The 16,395-nt window shown below is 55.4% G+C and overlaps 1 protein-coding gene across 2 annotated transcripts; it reads right to left on the minus strand.

The window, feature by feature from the left end:
• Positions 1-2,774: 2,774 nt before the first annotated feature.
• On the minus strand, positions 2,775-11,550 carry PRRT4 (proline rich transmembrane protein 4). 2 transcript variants are annotated; one of them, XM_028104843.1, is made up of 4 exons: positions 10,899-11,550; positions 10,708-10,812; positions 10,241-10,360; positions 2,775-4,600 (listed from the first exon to the last, which is right to left on the minus strand). In XM_028104843.1, the coding sequence occupies exons 1-4, from the start codon at positions 11,548-11,550 to the stop codon at positions 2,775-2,777; spliced, it is 2,703 nt and encodes a 900-aa protein (XP_027960644.1). The 2 variants fall into 2 exon arrangements, with proteins under 2 accessions (XP_027960644.1, XP_087874845.1); XM_088018719.1 differs by having other exon boundaries at positions 2,804-3,339.
• Positions 11,551-16,395: the final 4,845 nt, after the last annotated feature.

A 16,395-nucleotide genomic window follows, 5' to 3' on the forward strand; every position in this document is an offset into this window, starting at 1 on the left:
TCCCCCTTGCAAGCCAGACCTTATTATACCACTCACTTCTTGTGCTGAGTCCTTCTCACAGCTGTAGTTAGTGCTATTGTAATTATTTATAGGATTCATTTTGTTTTTTAAGATTTTATTTTTAAGTAATCTCTACACCCAATGTGGGTCTCCAACTTACAACCTCAAGATCAAGAGTTGCATGCTCTACGGACTGAGCCAGCCAGGTGCCCTACGTGATTAGTTCTTTAACGTCTGCGTTCCCCCCAAAGACCTTCAACTTCATAAGTTCAGGGCTGGTGTCCACCTCGTTCAACTCTCTCTCCTCATCACCTAGCATATTGTAAGCATTCAATAAAATGTTTTAAAGAGATTGAATGAAGGAAGGAAGGAATGAGTTTGTCTCTCAGTCCCTGCAGTACTAAGAACTGGACCTGAAGGGTGTATGCATTAGGATCCACCTGGGCTCCTCTGGGAAACCTGCTTTGGGTAAGGGCCGAGGCATGGGACAAAAGGGAAAGGTTGTCTCACCAAAGTCTTGGCCTTTTCATAAAGTCAAAGGGCTGAGGTAATTCTTGCTAAGGAAAACCAAAGAAGTGTTGGAGCTGGTGAACACTGAGCTGTATTCCTCCTTCCCGTCCCCATCTCATCAGCCCCATTCACAGCTTCCAGACAGAAAAGGAGTTTGTGTATGTGTGTGCGTGTGAGGGACAGACAGACAGACAGACCGACAGACTGACTTGGGATATGCAGGGTTTGGACGGCTCTGTTGGAGCCTGTGTGCATGATGAACCTTGGTGGGGAGAGTGAAAGAGCCGGCTGGCAAGCATTAGGGCGGGGAAGAGGTGGCCAAGAGAAGTTGGGCGTGAGCAGAGGCAGATGGAAGGCTTGGTGGGGAAGAAAAAGAGCCATTTTTCCGAGCAGCCAGCAAGCACCCCTTCCATGATACAAAGCAGCTCCAATACTGGGTCCGCTACAGCCGCCACAACACCAGTGAGAAATGCCTATAATTAGGAGGCTGGCAGTTCCCTGGGCCTCAGCCCAGAGTGACGATGCAGCAAGAATTTCTGAGCCAAGTGGAGCCAGGTGATGGAGGAGACAGAGTCAAAAACCACTCTAGTTCCATTCCTCAGTGGTGCCTGTCTCATTGAGTTCCCTGCTATGACCCTCACTCGCCCCAAACATCACTGACTCTTCCTCCTTCTGAGGTCCAAGACCCTGGGCACTCCTCTCAGGCAAGACAGATCTTCCCGTGCAAGGAGAGCAGTGCTTTAATTCTTCCACTCGTGCATGGACCTGGTCTGGTGAGGACCCACCCCTCCTGGCCTCCCTGCCTGCTTTCCTCTTGACTCCCTGGCCTCCTCCCTTCTCCAATCCCCATGAGTTGATGGCCGACTTGGAAGAAAAGCCACTCCTATTTTCCTGTTTTTCCACTTCAAGCCTGGTATGTTGTGCCCCTGTCAGTTTCCCTGTGATGTAAAAGACATCTGCCAAAGCACTGCCAGATTTTGATTTTCAAACCTAATCCATGACGCTGTTTTAGTGCCACTCTGAACTTACTGCATTTTAGCCAAATGACAAATGCACACCCCAGAGCTCAGAGCCAAATGCTCCGGACAAGGGAGAGGTTCCAGGGTGCCTGGTGGCCTGGGTCTCTGCACTGTGAGTTTTGCTTTGGTGGGTAGGATGGGGCCAGGGTTTGGGGGGAAGATAGGCTTTCTCCAGGGAGGGTCTGCACCTGTGGGAGATGAGCGCAGGCAAAGAGGGGTTGTAAGGCCAACCTTGAAGAGGCCCTGTTGGTAGGTGGAGCAGTTGTATCCTCTGTGAATGCCTCTGGGAACACGGCAGGGAGTTTGCTAGGGATCCCAGCTCCAAGCGATCAAGCCCTTGACATGTGTATCAACATTTCCACGAAGGTCTTTACCACAGACTAGTCCCTAGCCAGCTGTCCACCACAGCCTGTGGCCGGGCTCCTAAGAATGCAGACGTTTCCACCAATGACTGCAGAGGTCCTGCCTCACTTCTCACTGCCAGTTTCATCTGGCACTTCCCAGAGAGTCAAAGGGTTTTCACGGGGTCACTCCCAGGGCCCTCACTCATCCCAGCCGTAGGACAAGGCTTCTTGCATGAAGGTGTGAAGGTCACCGGGGTGTGGGATGAAAGCCACCCCACCCAAACACTGCTTGTCTTCCAGTTCTGATGGAACCGCTGCTACTGTTGACTCATCTAAACTTTTCCAAGAAGGTCAGACCTTTCTCTGAAAATATTTTATTGATAAATTAACTCTGAAAGCGCTGACTTCCCACCCAACTGCTGTGGAGTCTCCTCAATGGGCCATGGACCCTTCTCTGGGTAAGGATCGTGTGGAGGACAGGGAGTCTCACTCACACAGGAATGGGATTCCTGGGCATGGCACAGGTGGGTGTGGGGACTGAAGCCAGTCTCCAGGTCCTCTGAGGACAGCCCCTCTCACTCAGCACCAGAGTAGGGAGTGGTGGTCGGGAGTGGAGCACCTTGGAGCTTTATTGCTGGTGAATGCCAAGGAAAGTGGGACCCCTGCCAGCCTAGAATTGCAGCTGAGGGAATCCGCGCCCAGGGCTCCAGAGGAGGTGGCACTAACCCCAATCAACAGAGCCTGGCTGCTGACCCACCCACCCAGGGACTCCTGGGTGGGGAAGGAAGCTGGGAGAGGTATCTGAGCCAGGCAGGACTGGGGAAGGGTTACAGTGTGCAGGTCTCGGGCAGAGCGGGCGCCAGGAGGGGGCATAGGCTGGGGCAGCCAGGGGGCCACCTCTTCACAGGTCTATAGTGTCGCTCCCCACACTCAGCTCGTCGATCTGTCGACAGGCGTCCAGGAATTGCTCCTGCAGCAAAGCCTCCGCGGCCTGCAGCTCAGGAGTAGGCTCTGGGGAGTCGCGGGAGGGTGGGGACAGGGCCTGGTAGGAGCCTGAGCCCGGGAGGCTAGGGCTGCATCCTGAGGGCCGCGGGGGACTGAGGACGCAGACCAGCGGACAGCGTGGGGGCCTGTCAGGGCTGGAGCATAGCAGCATGGACGAGCTGTCCCGCGAAAGTCCGCACAGCGAACCGGAAGAGGCACTGCTGCCCGCCGGCCAGGCCCCGGGAGAGGGGAGCTCCCGGGGCACAGGGGAGCCAGAGGCCTTCTCAGACCTCCCATTGGGCCCAACCCCCGTCCTCGCCACCAAGGAGGTGGTGCGGTAGAGGCCAAGCCCAGGCAGGGCTTCCCCGAAGGAGGGGCCCTGGAAGAGGCCGGGCGTGAGCAGGGCCTCGCTGCAGAGGGCCTCCTCAATGCTGCGCCGCAGGTTGATTGGGGAGGGCGGGCGGAAGTCCACGGTGTAATCGCTGCAGGGAGAGGAGGCCGGAGAAGGGGCCGGGTTGGCCGCCGCGCCTTCGAAGCCCCGGCAGCCGCCTCCCTGGAGTAGGAGGTCGGGGCCTGGCCCTGCCAGGGCGCACAGCTGCAGCAGCTCCGCGTCGCCACGCGCGATGGCGCCACCCAGGGGCTCCTTGTCTGGGGGACCGGTGACCCAGCCCCCGGGCAGCAGTGGGGCCGCGTGGCCCGGGGACAAGCGGAAGAGCTTGGCCCAGCAGTGCGGCGGCACACGGGGGCTGCTGAGCGCGGGGTAGAGGCCCAGCAGCGCCAACGGGAGCGCGACGCCCACCTCGCCCAAGCGCAGGCCTAGCTGGAAGGCCCACCAGGGCCAGGGTCCCTCCAGGCCAGGCTGGCCGCCATAGCCCAAGGCGTGCAGCACCTCGTAGCCCTGCAGGGCTCCGCTCAGCAGCCCGAAGGTGCCCGCCACCGGGGCTGTGCGGGCCGCGCGCCGCCAAGATTCGCGCGGGGCGAAGGGGCTGCGCGCCTGCGGGAGAGGGGTGGCGCCCTTGAAACCAGACCCTCCCAGGGGCGCTCCGGGCCGCCGCCGCCGCCCCCCCCAGCAGGAGAGCGCCAGCAGGAGCCCGGAAAGGAGGGCGGCGAGGAAGGCGTGCAGCCCGCGGGAGGCGAGCCGCAGGGGCCGCAGTGAGCGGTGGGCGGCGCTCCCGACGGCAGCCGCGGCCGCCAGCCCCAGCCCCAGCAGCAGCAGCGCGGCCAGCCCGGCGGGACACCGCGGCGGGCGCGGCCGGGCCAGCAGCAGGCAGGCCAGGCCCAGGCCGGCGGCCAGGCAGGGCAGCGGCAGGTCCTGCAGCAGCAGCCAGGCGAGCGGGGGCAGCCGATCGCGGTGCCCATAGGCGTCGTAGAAGAGCGGGAAGGCCCGCGTGGTCCCGGCCGACAGCAGGAGCAGGTCCAGCAGCGCCAGGCAGGGGGCGCCGGGCGGGCAGCGCCAGGGCAAGAGGGCTAGGGCCAGCAGCGCCAGCAGGGCCACCAGGCCAAAGAGCGTGCCTACCCCGTATACGTGGGCCTCCCAGGCCAGCCCCCAGCGAGCTCTGGCCTCTGCCCAGTTGGCTTCCAGGGTCAGGAAGAAGAGGGGCAGCGGAGCCACAGGAGGCTGCCCTTCGGGTTCGGGCAATTCTCCCATACTGCAGGACCCTGACCCACACTCTGGCTCCACCGAAGGCTTCCCAAGGCTGGCAGGAGAGGAGTCATCTGGGCCGGAGGTGGGGGTAGTAGGGTCTGTGGGCAAAGAACATTTGTCTGAGGCAACTCACCGGGTCTCTCAGCCCCTTGCCTTCCCCTCCCCATCAAACTCAACAGTAGTTTCAGCTCTAATCCTTCTCCGCATCCCTAACCAACCCCCCTTAGCTCTCCGCGACTTGTTCATTTCCCTTCATCACTGTGCGATTCTACTGAAAAGGGTTTTCCTTTTTATATATATTTTATTTGTTTGTTTGTTTGTTTTGAGAGCGAGCACAAGCTGGGGGAGGGGTAGAGGAAGAGGGAGGAGCAGAATCCCTGCTGAGCAGGGGGCCCGATGCGGGACTCGATCCCAGGACCCTGCGACCATGACCTGAGCTGAAGGCAGACGCTTAACCTACTGAGACACCCAGGTGCCCTGAAAAGAGTTTTTCTTAAGAAGCCACAGAATTTTACAACTGGAAGGAACTGGAGAAGGCCCCTCTAGGTCAATCCTCCCACCAGAAAGAAAGCTTCATAAGAACAAAGATTTTTGTTGGCTCTGCTCACAGCTGAATCTCCATGCCCAAAATGGTGCCTGGCTCAGAGTTGGCACTGAGCAGATATTTGTTGAATAAATGAATCCTCTTATTTGTCCAATGAAGACACCCAGGCTCTACAGAGTGGCAAAGTGACTTGTCCAAGGTCACAAACTGGCAGAGCTGCCACTAGGATCCAGATCTGAGCACTGGTCTGAGCCCCTTCTCACAATTCCAGAGGTTTTTCATAATACTAGTTTGCTTATCTCTTATTCTGCACCCCTGACTCCCAACTCCCACCTTGGTGCTAGGAGAAGTTTCCTCTGCCCTTTTTCATCTGTTTCCCCCTTCCCCCATCTCTTCAGGTAAAGCCCCTACACACACCTATGCATATATGCAGCGGGGGCGGGGGGGGGGGGGAGGGGAGGTAAGACACTCCGGTTCCCAGCATCTGAGGAGAATACAATCTTTCCTATTCCCTGGCCTTCCTGTCTGCCACACCCCCAACCCTTAGCTTACCCATAGCCATGGTCCCCATCCTGACTCAGTCACAAAGCATTCGTCTAAGGCTCTTAATGTACATGCCCTTTGAGTTCTCACTCCCCTTTAGAGAAGGTGACGTTGAAATGGACTCCCCTGGGTCTCGACGCTACCCTTGAACCCCCAGGAAGGAACCACGGGGGAGAGCAGAGTGGGATAAATGCCATCTTAGTGAGTGAGCCCCTCAGGTGCTCTAGGATTTGCTAACTTAGGCCCCCGGCCCCATTCCGTGCTCCAATAACTTCCCCACATCCCTTGGGGAAAGGGAAGTCAAAGGGCACCTGGGGTGGACTCAGTCGGTCAGTTGGGTGTCTGACTCTTGGTTTCGGCTTGGGTCATGCCCCTGGAGTCATGGGATTGAGCTCTGCACTCCGCAGAGAGTCTGCTGAGATTCTCTCTCCCTCTGCCTCTCCCCTGAGCAGGCTTGCTCCCTCTCTCTCTCAAATAAATAAATACATCTTTAAGCGGGGGAGGGGGGGTGTCAAATGAAAGAGGATGAGGAGTAAGATCCCTAATTTACTTTCCTGGAGCAAGAGAAGAGGGAAGTTAGAAGTTAGAAAGTTAGAAGTTAGAAAGAGATCCAAGGATTCTTCCCATGGCCAGGCAGCAAAGGAAGATGCTTCAGGCTGAACCTCTCCCTACTCCACCTAGCAAGCTCCGCAGAACTGCAGCTGCAAACAAGTATGGAGGGAGAAAGATGGTGGTGAAGGATGGAGACACCCTGGTGAGGATGGGGAGGTGAATAGGAGGCAGATGTAGAAAGAATGAGGAAGGGTCTCCTGACAGCCAGACTCCTGCCCCAACTGCCTGGCCATGCTCCCGCCTGGTCTCCGCTGTACATTACAGGAAGACCCCAGGGGCACCCCCACCCCCAGGGCCATGCCAGTTCCTGCTGGGAACAGGCAAAACAGCAATCCTCAGAACAAGGAAAAGGAGTGGGGGTGGGGGGCAGAAAGCAGCTCTGGAGAGAGAGGAGGGGAAGACAGAATCAGACAACTGGGGAGGGCAGAGAGGGAAGCAGCCAAAAAATTAAGTATACACAGCTCTCCACCTACGGCAAATGGCAACATGTGCCCTGGCTCCCGTTCCACCTTGTTCCTCAAGTCTGAACCAGGAAGAGTACCTACTGCAAAAGGCTGGTTTGAGGATAAATGGACGATGTGTTCAAAGCTCTTCAGAGTACCTGGTGCATAATAAGCATTCAAAATATGATTGTTGTTGGTATCATCATTATCAGCTAATGTTTATCACCGATCAGTCATCAGTTTGTGTTCATGCGAATGTAACTATTTCTGGCCTCAAACTAGTTCCTGATTTAACCAACAAAAGACTGTTGTCTCTCGGGGCACCTGGGTGGCTCAGGCTCAGGTCATGATCCTGGGGTTCTGGGATGGAGCCCCGCGTTGGGCTCTCTGCTAAGCCGGGAGCCTGCTTCTCCCTCGGCCTGCTGCTCCCCCTGCTTGTGCTTGCTCTCTCCCCTCGCCCCAATCAGATAAATAAATGAAATCTTTAAAAAAAATAGAAAATAAACAAAATCTTAGAAAAAAGACTGTTGTCTCTCAGCACATCCTAAACTTGCTTAGAAAGGCAACACATTGTTTCACTTTGTGAACCCTATTTAAAGAACACCATTTGGGGAGCCTGGGTGGCTCAGATGGTTGAGCGTCTGCCTTCGGCTCAGGTCATGATCCCAGGGTCCTGGGATCGAGTCCCGCGTCGGGCTCCCTGCTCCTTGGGAGCCTGCTTCTCCCTCTGCCTCTCTCTCTCTCTCTCTTTCTCTCTGTCTCTCATGAATAAATAAATAAAATCTTTAAAAAAAAAAATAAAGAACACCATTTGGCTGGACTGACCACCCCTGAACACCTAATAAAGACACAGCCATGAGTTAAATGAGGTTCATTCAGCTGGGATGGCTTGTTGATGGGGGTGGGTATCAGTCTGATGTTAGCAGCATCCAATACTTGTACCCACCCCCTCTATCAACCTCATTCCTTTGTCCCCACAGATGCTCTTGCCCAACCCACTTCAGCAAAGTGGATGAGTTTGCTTGGCTTTTCCTCAGCTTGGGCGGGCTCTGCAGAAAGGCAATGGGACCGAGCCCAGGAGCGCCACGGCCTGAGCCAGACTGCCACCCCTCATGGCCTCCTCTTTGTTCACTGAGCAGACAAGCACAGCTCAGAGGTCTGCTCTACCTCGCCTTCTTCCAGCTCCACTTCTTACCCAAGGGGCACAAGAAACCCCATCTCTCACTTCTGTCCCCAAACACTATGGCAACTAGAGCAAATTTTTAACATTACTAAGAAGCCAGGAAAAAAAATTAAAACCAGAACATAGACAAAGTACAGGCCCAGCTCAGGTCTCAGAGGAGGTAGTTCTGAAGTAGGAGCATTGCTTTCTGGGGGCAGGTGGGCATGCCCTGTGTACCCAGGGCTGGGCCATGCTGTGGGTGCAGATAGGCAGAGAAGACCCAGCTTCTGCCTTGGAAGAATCCACTTGACCTCATCCCCTGTCTCCCCACTGGAGGCTTCCCCAGAAGGAGCCCTCAGTCTCTCCCAGAAGATAGTAAGTTCCTCTCCTGAGCAGCCCTCTCTTAAAAGGTGGTCCCACTCTGGCCCTATGGCCCCTCTTGACCTCAGGGGCAAGAAAGGAGATTGGATGCCAATGTGAGTAATTGGTGAGGTCACAGCTGGCTGGGGAGGAGTCGGGGAGCTGGGCCTGCTAGATTTATGGAAAAGTCAGGCCTGATTATCTACCAGCTGCCCAGATCAAAGGGCTGGGAAATCACTCTCCCAGTAGAAGTTGTAGCCCATTCAGCTGCCTGGCTCCATTCCTCTCCCCAACCCCCACCTCTAGGATCATGGAAGATTGATCCTCTTTGTAAGGGTAACTGACATTCGAAATATTTAACAACTGTAAATGGCACAGATGGCAGCCAATCAGAACAGACGTCAGCCAGGGTGGTCAGGGAGTGGAGGGGAGGGCTCAGGGGGCTAAGGCCAGTGGGTACTTATCAACAGGGTTGAAAGTCTTTCAATATGTTAATGACCTGCACAACTTCTCCCCATGTGTACTGGCTGAATCCTAGCTCTGCCCAGGGTGAAGGGAGTCTAATGCAAGAGAAGAGAAGCCCTAGAATCAAAGCTTAACCACACCTAGGTTAGAAAGATCCTAGAGGAGACACACAGAGACTCCCTTTGTCCCCTAACCTCCAAACAGTACTCCCTACACATGCTGCTGGCTGGAGCAAGGTCCCTGACCTTCTGGCCAAGAGGCCTCCAGCCCTCCTGGGTCTATCTGAGAGAAAGAGCCAGGAAGAGGCTGAGTTCCTGCAGCCATAAGTGAGGACGGGGGAGGGGGTGGGGCAGCGAGCTGGGCTTCCTCTGACACTGTCCAGACTCATTAAACCTGCCTGGCCAGCACTGTCACCAAGGCTGACAGACTGCCAGCCAGCATCCTTCCCTGGGGGCCACAGAGCCTGCCTCCCACCCCACAGCAGATCCTGCCACCGCTACACACTGGGCTGAATGGGGAGGGGTCAGCTGCCTCCCCAGGAGAGCGGCAACTGCTCGGGAGTGAGCTAGAGTCAAGTTCTGTGTTAAGTCTGGAACTGGAAGAAGCTGGGGGACCACTGCTGAGCTGGTTCCTACTTTGAAGTGGCCAAGACGATTTGCAGCAATAGTATAAAGGCTTTGCAGAACAAAGCCAGGCCTAGAGGTCCCTCTCCATGGCTCCCTGGGCCTCACCTACCAGAGCCTCTCCCTGAGTGTGCACTCCGCCCTGTGGGTTGTGTTGCCCATCACATCTTGAGGCCAACGGTGCGTGGTGTTAGGTAGGGTCTGGAAGTGAACTTGGGATGCAGTAGGGAAAGAACCAAGGTTAACAGCTACTCTTTAATAAACTTCTACTTCATGCATTATCTGGAAGCTTCAGGAGCTTGCATTATCTGGAAGCTTCAGAATAACAAGAGAGATATTATTATTAAACCCTAGATATATGAGAAAATTCAGGCTCAGGGAGGTTAAATAACTTGCCCAAGTTCACCCAGTCAGTTAGTAAGTGAACTGGGATTCCAAACCAAGCCTCAAGATTCCAGAGGCCCTGCTCTTTCCTCTGCACCACCAGCTTATCCATGTGTATATTCTGAAAGGCTTCCTTGAATAAGGGTGGCATCTGTCTGCTCAAAGTCTTCTCTTCAATGTCTTTCCAATGAGGGGCCCAGCTCTGCTCATAACTGACAACATGTCATATCAGATCAGACGGCAAAGGAGAGAGCCCCAAGGTTGGGGTGTGGGGTGGAGAGGCAGGCCGGGCAGACTGGCGTGAAAGGTGGAGTTGGTACCGAGGCTGTGGGAACCATGAAGGAGTTCCTGTATCCGTCTGCCTCTGATACATCTGTCTGGGATTACAGAACTCCCGGAGGACCATTACTTAACTCTGTGTGGGACTGCCCCCAGCAACACTTGTTCTCAGACCGTTAATATATATCTCCATGGTGATGATGAAGAGAATGGTGATTATGATTATGATGACAATGAAATAAAAGAGTCCCAGAATGCAGATGAGTGGCTAGCATGTAGTAAGTGCTAAATAAATGTCATGTTCAAGTGAACTGGACACTTACCTACTGATGCTGTTGCCATCGTGGCAGAGTTTAGGGAAGTGGCTGGGTCCAACGGGCCTGAGCTTGGGAGCTTTCTTTCCAGGGGGGATGGCGGCGGGGACAGAGTGGTGCCAAAGAACCCTGGAAAGGGAGCACATGGGGTTCAAGGGCCAACCTACCAGCCAGCCTTGGCCTCTGGGGCTTTGGAGAAAATCCCGTCCTTCCCTCAGAGCTTATGCTAAGGGAGCCAGTGTACCCCGACCAGAAATCGTAACCACACGTATGCTGGGACCTAAGCTACCAGGACCAAACTAGACTCGGATGGCTAAGAGGGCATTTCCCCATGGGAGCAGTGTCCCGTGTCCCATGCCCTGGGAGAAGCAACACAGAGTCAAAAGAGAAAGGGGGGTGCTGATTAGGCCCACAGCACAGTGCTAGGCACGTAGAAGTGTTCCCTAAGTGTCTGTTGCAGTGAAATCAACACTCACCTGGAGAATCTGAAACTCTAGAGGCAGAGCTTGGGGATGGAGTTGGGCCTAGAGGGCTTGGGCCTGAGAAGTTCCGCAGTGGGGATAGAGTAGTGCCGAAGAAGCCTGCAAAAGAAGCCCAGGCTGAAGCTTCCTCCCACCTGCCAGGCTGCCCAAGCAGGGGCTCTCCTCCAGATGAGGTGGGTACTCACCAAAGGGTCCCAGGCGCCCCGCAATCTCTGCCAGACTGGCCCGCAGACTGGGCAGCAGGGGCAGCGTTCGATGCTCAAGCGTGGGGGCCGCGCCTGCTCTCAGTGCCATGTCAAACTTCAGCTCCAGCTCACTCTGGCGGAGCCTGGGCGCACTGGACGGAGGTGCCGTGGCTGTCAGAGCAGTGTCCCAGGTCACAGTGCCCATCCTGGGCTGATAGGGAGCAGTGGGCCAGTCAGTGGGCCCAGAGAGTGGGGATGTGGACTCTGGAGACAGGGAGGAGGCCGAGGGAGTAGAGCTGCCTTCAGCAGAGCCCCACTCTGGCGGGGAGGTCCCAGGGGAGCCCACCAGCAGTTCCCAAAGGGGATCAGTCCTCAGCCCACTGGCCACCTCTTCCTCGGGCTCCTGGCTCGGCCCAGGAGAGAGTGGCTGGGTCTCCGTGACAGAGATCCCCCAGGCGGCAGCCGGTCCACGAAGGTGGAATTTGAAGTTCAGTCCCAGGTTGAGAGACAGCATAGAGGCCTCACTCTGAGGTGGTGGGGTCAAAGTGGTGAGAGGGACACCTGTGACGGAGGAGGCAGGCTGGGGGCCCACTGGTGCAGCAAGCAGGACCCAGCAGAACAGCCCCAGGCCCAGGCAGCCATGCCCTGCCATGGCCCCACCTGGCCTCCGGTGGCCTCAGTGGGCAGGAGGCTCAGTTCTTCAGCACCTTTTGAGCTCGAAGGTCCTGGAGAAAGGAGAGGTGCTATGAGCCCTGGCTGCCTGGGATCGGATGCCCCCTGAGAGAGGCTGCTGATCACCGAGAAGCAGGTGGTGGGGGCAGGATGCAAAGGGCTCTGCCCGGGAAGAGTTGCTAGCTCCTTCCTCCATTCAGGCTCCAGAACAGATCTCTCTCCTGCGGTTCCACCTTCTCTTCCAGCTAAAGCCCCTCTCCCTAAACCCCTGCCTCCCCTACCTGCTCAATCTGGGGACCGGGGTCTGAAGGCAACCAGCTGCCCCCATCCTCTCCCGATGGCTGAGGGGGTGGACTTGGATTCCCAGACTCAGATCTCTTCCCTCTCTCTTCTCTCTCTCCTCACCGTCCACTCTCAGATATTTATTGAGGCCTACTATGTGCCAAGCACCCTTCTGCTGACACAACTGTGAGCAAGCAAACCCTCACAGAGGAGTCTCAACCCGCTCCCACCCCCACCTCGGGCTCCAACCTAAGGTGTTGGCACTCTCTCTCGCTCAGACCCCAGGGAACACAAGGCCCTGGGAGGGGCAAAGCACAGGGCTGAGCTCTCTGGCCGAGGAGAAGGCAGCAAGGCTCCAGCCAGAGAAGCAGAGTGCCCTGGTCTGGCAGAAGCTGTCCCTTCAGCCTTTCCCCTCTTTCCCGGGGCTTGGCCCTGCTCCCTTCCCCTTAACCCTAGAAGTATTTGGGGGAGGGGCAGCTTGGCCATCTCCGCCTTCCTGGGGAAGGTGGCCAGGCAGGCAGGCCGGGCAAGGGGCTGCTGCGGTGGAGTCCTACCTCCGCCCCCCCCAACACCCACTCCATGCATACACATCTGGGGGGGAAGGGGAGGGTAAGCCAGGGACACACGTGCACCTGGCACCCTTACATCACACACACAGCCACACCTAGCACCCGTGACACACTCACCCACTCACCCTTCACACACCCTGCACACACACGTGTACACACACACACACACACACACACGATTCTGCCGAGCCCCACCTCTTACACGGGTTCAGACCCAAGCTCTGTGAGCTCCCAGCCTCCTCTCTCTCTCTCTCTCTCTCTCTCTCTCTCACACACACACACACACGCACGCACGCACGCCCCTCACAGACACGCACAGTATATACAGTCACACAGAGAGGCACACACACCCCTACACCACATTCACACACTCCGTACAGACACATCACACACCTTCGTCGCCCTACACACCCACCCACCCCTCGAAGGCTCGCTCGCTCTCTCGCTCTCGCGCTCCCTCTCCCCCTGCCCGGACCCGCCGACCTGCTCCTCCGGCTCCCTCCCGCAGGCGGGTCTCCTCTGCCAAGTCCCCCGAGAACCGGAGGTCGCGGCGGCCCAGGCGCCCAGCTGGACAACGCTCAGCCGAGGCTCGCCGGTTCTCTCGGTCGCGCCCGACGCCCCGTCGGCACGTCCCGGCGCCCGCGGCTACGCCGCCACGCCGCCCCCCGCCTGGCCCGCAGCGCTGTCCCCCCGCGGCTGGCCCGGTCCGGCTCGCCACCCCGCACTCCCTCCCCGCTGCGCCGCCTCCTGGCTGTGAGCCTCGCTCCCCACCAGAGCCGCCCGCGCCGGGCTCCGCGGCAGCCGCGCTCTGACCGCCCGCCCTCCCTCCCCGCCTGCCTCCCTCGCGCCCGCCCCTCCCTCCCTCTCCCCTGCCCCTCCCCCGCCGCGGCCCGCCCCCCACCCGGGCAGGCAGGCAGGCGCGCACCGCAGCGCCCCGCGCCGCCGCTTCTGTGCCCGTCGCCCCGACGCGCGCTCATTCACCCCGCGCTGCCAATCGGCCGCGGGTGCGGGCGTCTCGCTAGCAGCCCGGCGCCGGCAGCCGCGCACTCCCCTGGCGGCCGGTCACACACACCCACACGCCCTCCTTCCCGGGTAAACACAGCCGTGGGCCGGAGCCCCGCGCGCGCACACGCCTGCACACGCGCGCGCGCGCGCGCGGCCACGGCAGCTTGCCCCGGGACGGCACCCCAGGCAAGAAGAACCACGGTGAGTAGAAGTGGAATATCTCATTAGTCCTCACCGCAAACCTCTGGGTGTCCCCATTTCACAGGTAGGTAAAGTAAGGCTCAGAAAAGTCCCGAATTTGCCCAAGATTACACAGCTTGGCAGGAACTTGTACCCAGTCTATCTGCTAACCTCTCCAGAACCTGGTGGCTTTCAACAGCTGTAGGCTACACGGGAGTGCCTGTAACACTTCACAGGTGAACTGCAGAATGCCCATCAGTGTGTAACTTTTATTTATTTATTTATTTATTTATTTATTTATTTATTTATTTATTTATTGGCTAAAACTGATCTCTCAAAAATACTCAGAGTTTCAGAAATGTCTTCCAGGAAGAATGAATGGTGAGCCTAACCTGCATGTGAGAGGAGGATTATTACCTGTTTCCAGTAACAGAGGAGAGAACAGTGGAATCAAAGAGTGTGCAGCTTCAGGAATATAAGAGAGACCAGGCCAAGTCTAACCCAGGGTTAAAGATGACAAAGGAACAGGGTGGTCACTGTGGATACTTTATGGACCCTGTTAGGCTGTCCCAGTGACTGACTTAAGTAGTTCAGCTCATTTGTGTTATCTTGAGTCTCTTAATCCCTTCAAGTGTTCCTCCAAAAATGCTAGTATTTAAAAGTATCAGGAGAACATAAAACAGGAGGCTCCCTGCACCACATAAAGCTGTCCCTCAAAATCCAGACATCCTGCTGTATGCCAAGCTTCGCGCTAGATGCTTTAGGAATATCCTCACTTAGTCCTCATCACAAGCCACAGAGAGGAAAATTATTGTCACTATGTTATGGCCTTGGATGTGCCTCTGACCCCCATTCCATCTCCCCCTCTTGCTGCGCTGTAAGGTTGGGGCTGGGTGCTGTTGAAAGAGTTACTGAGGGCAGGTTGTCTCCGTCACAGAGAGCTCACAAAGGGAGCTCACAGAGACGTAGAAAGCTCACATAGAGAGATGCCCTGGGTAGGTGCTCAGTGAATATCAGATAAGTGAATAACAACAACAACAAAAAAGATTAATTCTGGGCTCCATATGGGCAATGGGATGTGTTTCAGAAAGGCATCTAGGACTCACCTTTTTTTTTTTTTTATCACAGAATTCCTTCAACTGATGTAAGATAAAATCAGGGAACCACCTGAACCTCTCTCCAGGGAATGTCAACGATGAACTCTGGTATTTATTCCGGGTCCCTAAACAAAACGTTGCAAAGGGCATTCCCTGGATGCACCCTCTGGGATCACTGTAAGATCCTTCTTCTAGTAGGGAACTCCCCCAGATCCTTTAGGGGCTGCCTGAAGGCTGCATACTGGGATCCAGTCTCTGATTTTCTCTCATATACTTAATAAAGATTATCCTGCTAGAGACATTTCCCTTGAATCCTCCTCACAGAAAGGCTCATTTCCTGCTAATCGTGTTCACTTAAAGACTTCTAAATGGAAAGACAGAAATAAACATACCCCACTACATTAAAACAGCAATCTTCCATGACCAAGTAGAGTTTTTCCCAGGAATTATATTTTTAAAAATATATTGAAAAGGGAAGTTAGGGTTCTGGGTTAAGATGGTGATTAAATGCATATATCTCATTTCACTCCCTCCCAAAACCCCACTAAAACTTCAGTAAAGAGATTTTTAAATCAAGAGATAAACCCTCAAGGATGGAGAGAACAGGAAAACAGACAACAGCCACAGAATTTTTGAAGCAGGATGGCAGACAGCCATGCGGTTACTGACTTATCAGCCCTGAGGAAAAAGACATCTCAGCTGGCAGTGGGGAAAGTGGAGAGCCAATTTGATTTACATTGCAATGTTCTCAGAAGACACAGGAACTGGAAAGCCAAGGTCCCTCTGGAACTGTGGAAGAGGTTGCTAAAATAAAGGCCAGGATGAAAAGCAGTTAGATCCCTAGATTTCTTCCCTAACTCCAAGCCAATGGGCTACAAGTCCCTCGCCCATCCCAGCCAGAGTCTGGAAGATTTTCCCCTGAGGAAGGTAAGATAGAGGGTATCTGGATTGGAGAGGCTCCAAATGCAGTTGTGAACAGAGATACCATACTGAAAATACTGGAAACAGGGGGATTAAGTGACCATGTCACATGGGACGCTGAATGCAGAGGCCCCTAGCCTTCTCTTACTATTGGGCTCCCAAAGAGCTGGGAGTAGGACCTTTGCCCTTTAGGCCGGAAACTGGAAGACTCTACTCTGGGGTATTTCACTAGCCCAAGAAGAAAGACCTAAAGATACTGACATACAGGTTTCCCTCAAAACAACCCAGCTAGATCACCCTACAGTGGCGAATCCAACCTGTGAGTTGACTCAGGGTTTTTGACTAGCCATCTCAGCCTCCACAACCTTAATCATGGCCAGAAGTTACCAGACATCCAGGAAATTTTCTTTTCTTTCTTTTTTTTTTTTTAAAGATTTTATTTGCTTATTTGTCAGAGAGAGAGAAAGAGAGCACAAGCAGGCAGAGGGGCAGAGGGAGAGGAAGAAACAGACTCCCCGCTGAGCAAGGAGCCTGACTCAGGACTCTGGGATCATGACCTGAGCTAAAGGCAGATGCTTAACTGACTGAGCCACCCAGGTGTCCCCATCCAGGAAATTTTCCAACGCAAAGAGAGACAAAACAAGCATCATGGAAAGTAACTTGCTGGAAACAGGTTATACAGAGAAAGCGGGAAGTATCAAAAAGCCCATTGTTAATATTAGAGAGAGAAGACGAGCTAGTGCATCCATGAAACAAGAACAAGATGCTATA

This window comes from Eumetopias jubatus, unplaced genomic scaffold (assembly GCF_037043125.1).
Source record: "Eumetopias jubatus isolate StellerSeaLion01/CBP00866 unplaced genomic scaffold, mEumJub1_p1.0 scaffold_14, whole genome shotgun sequence".
Lineage (NCBI taxonomy): Eukaryota > Metazoa > Chordata > Mammalia > Carnivora > Otariidae > Eumetopias > Eumetopias jubatus.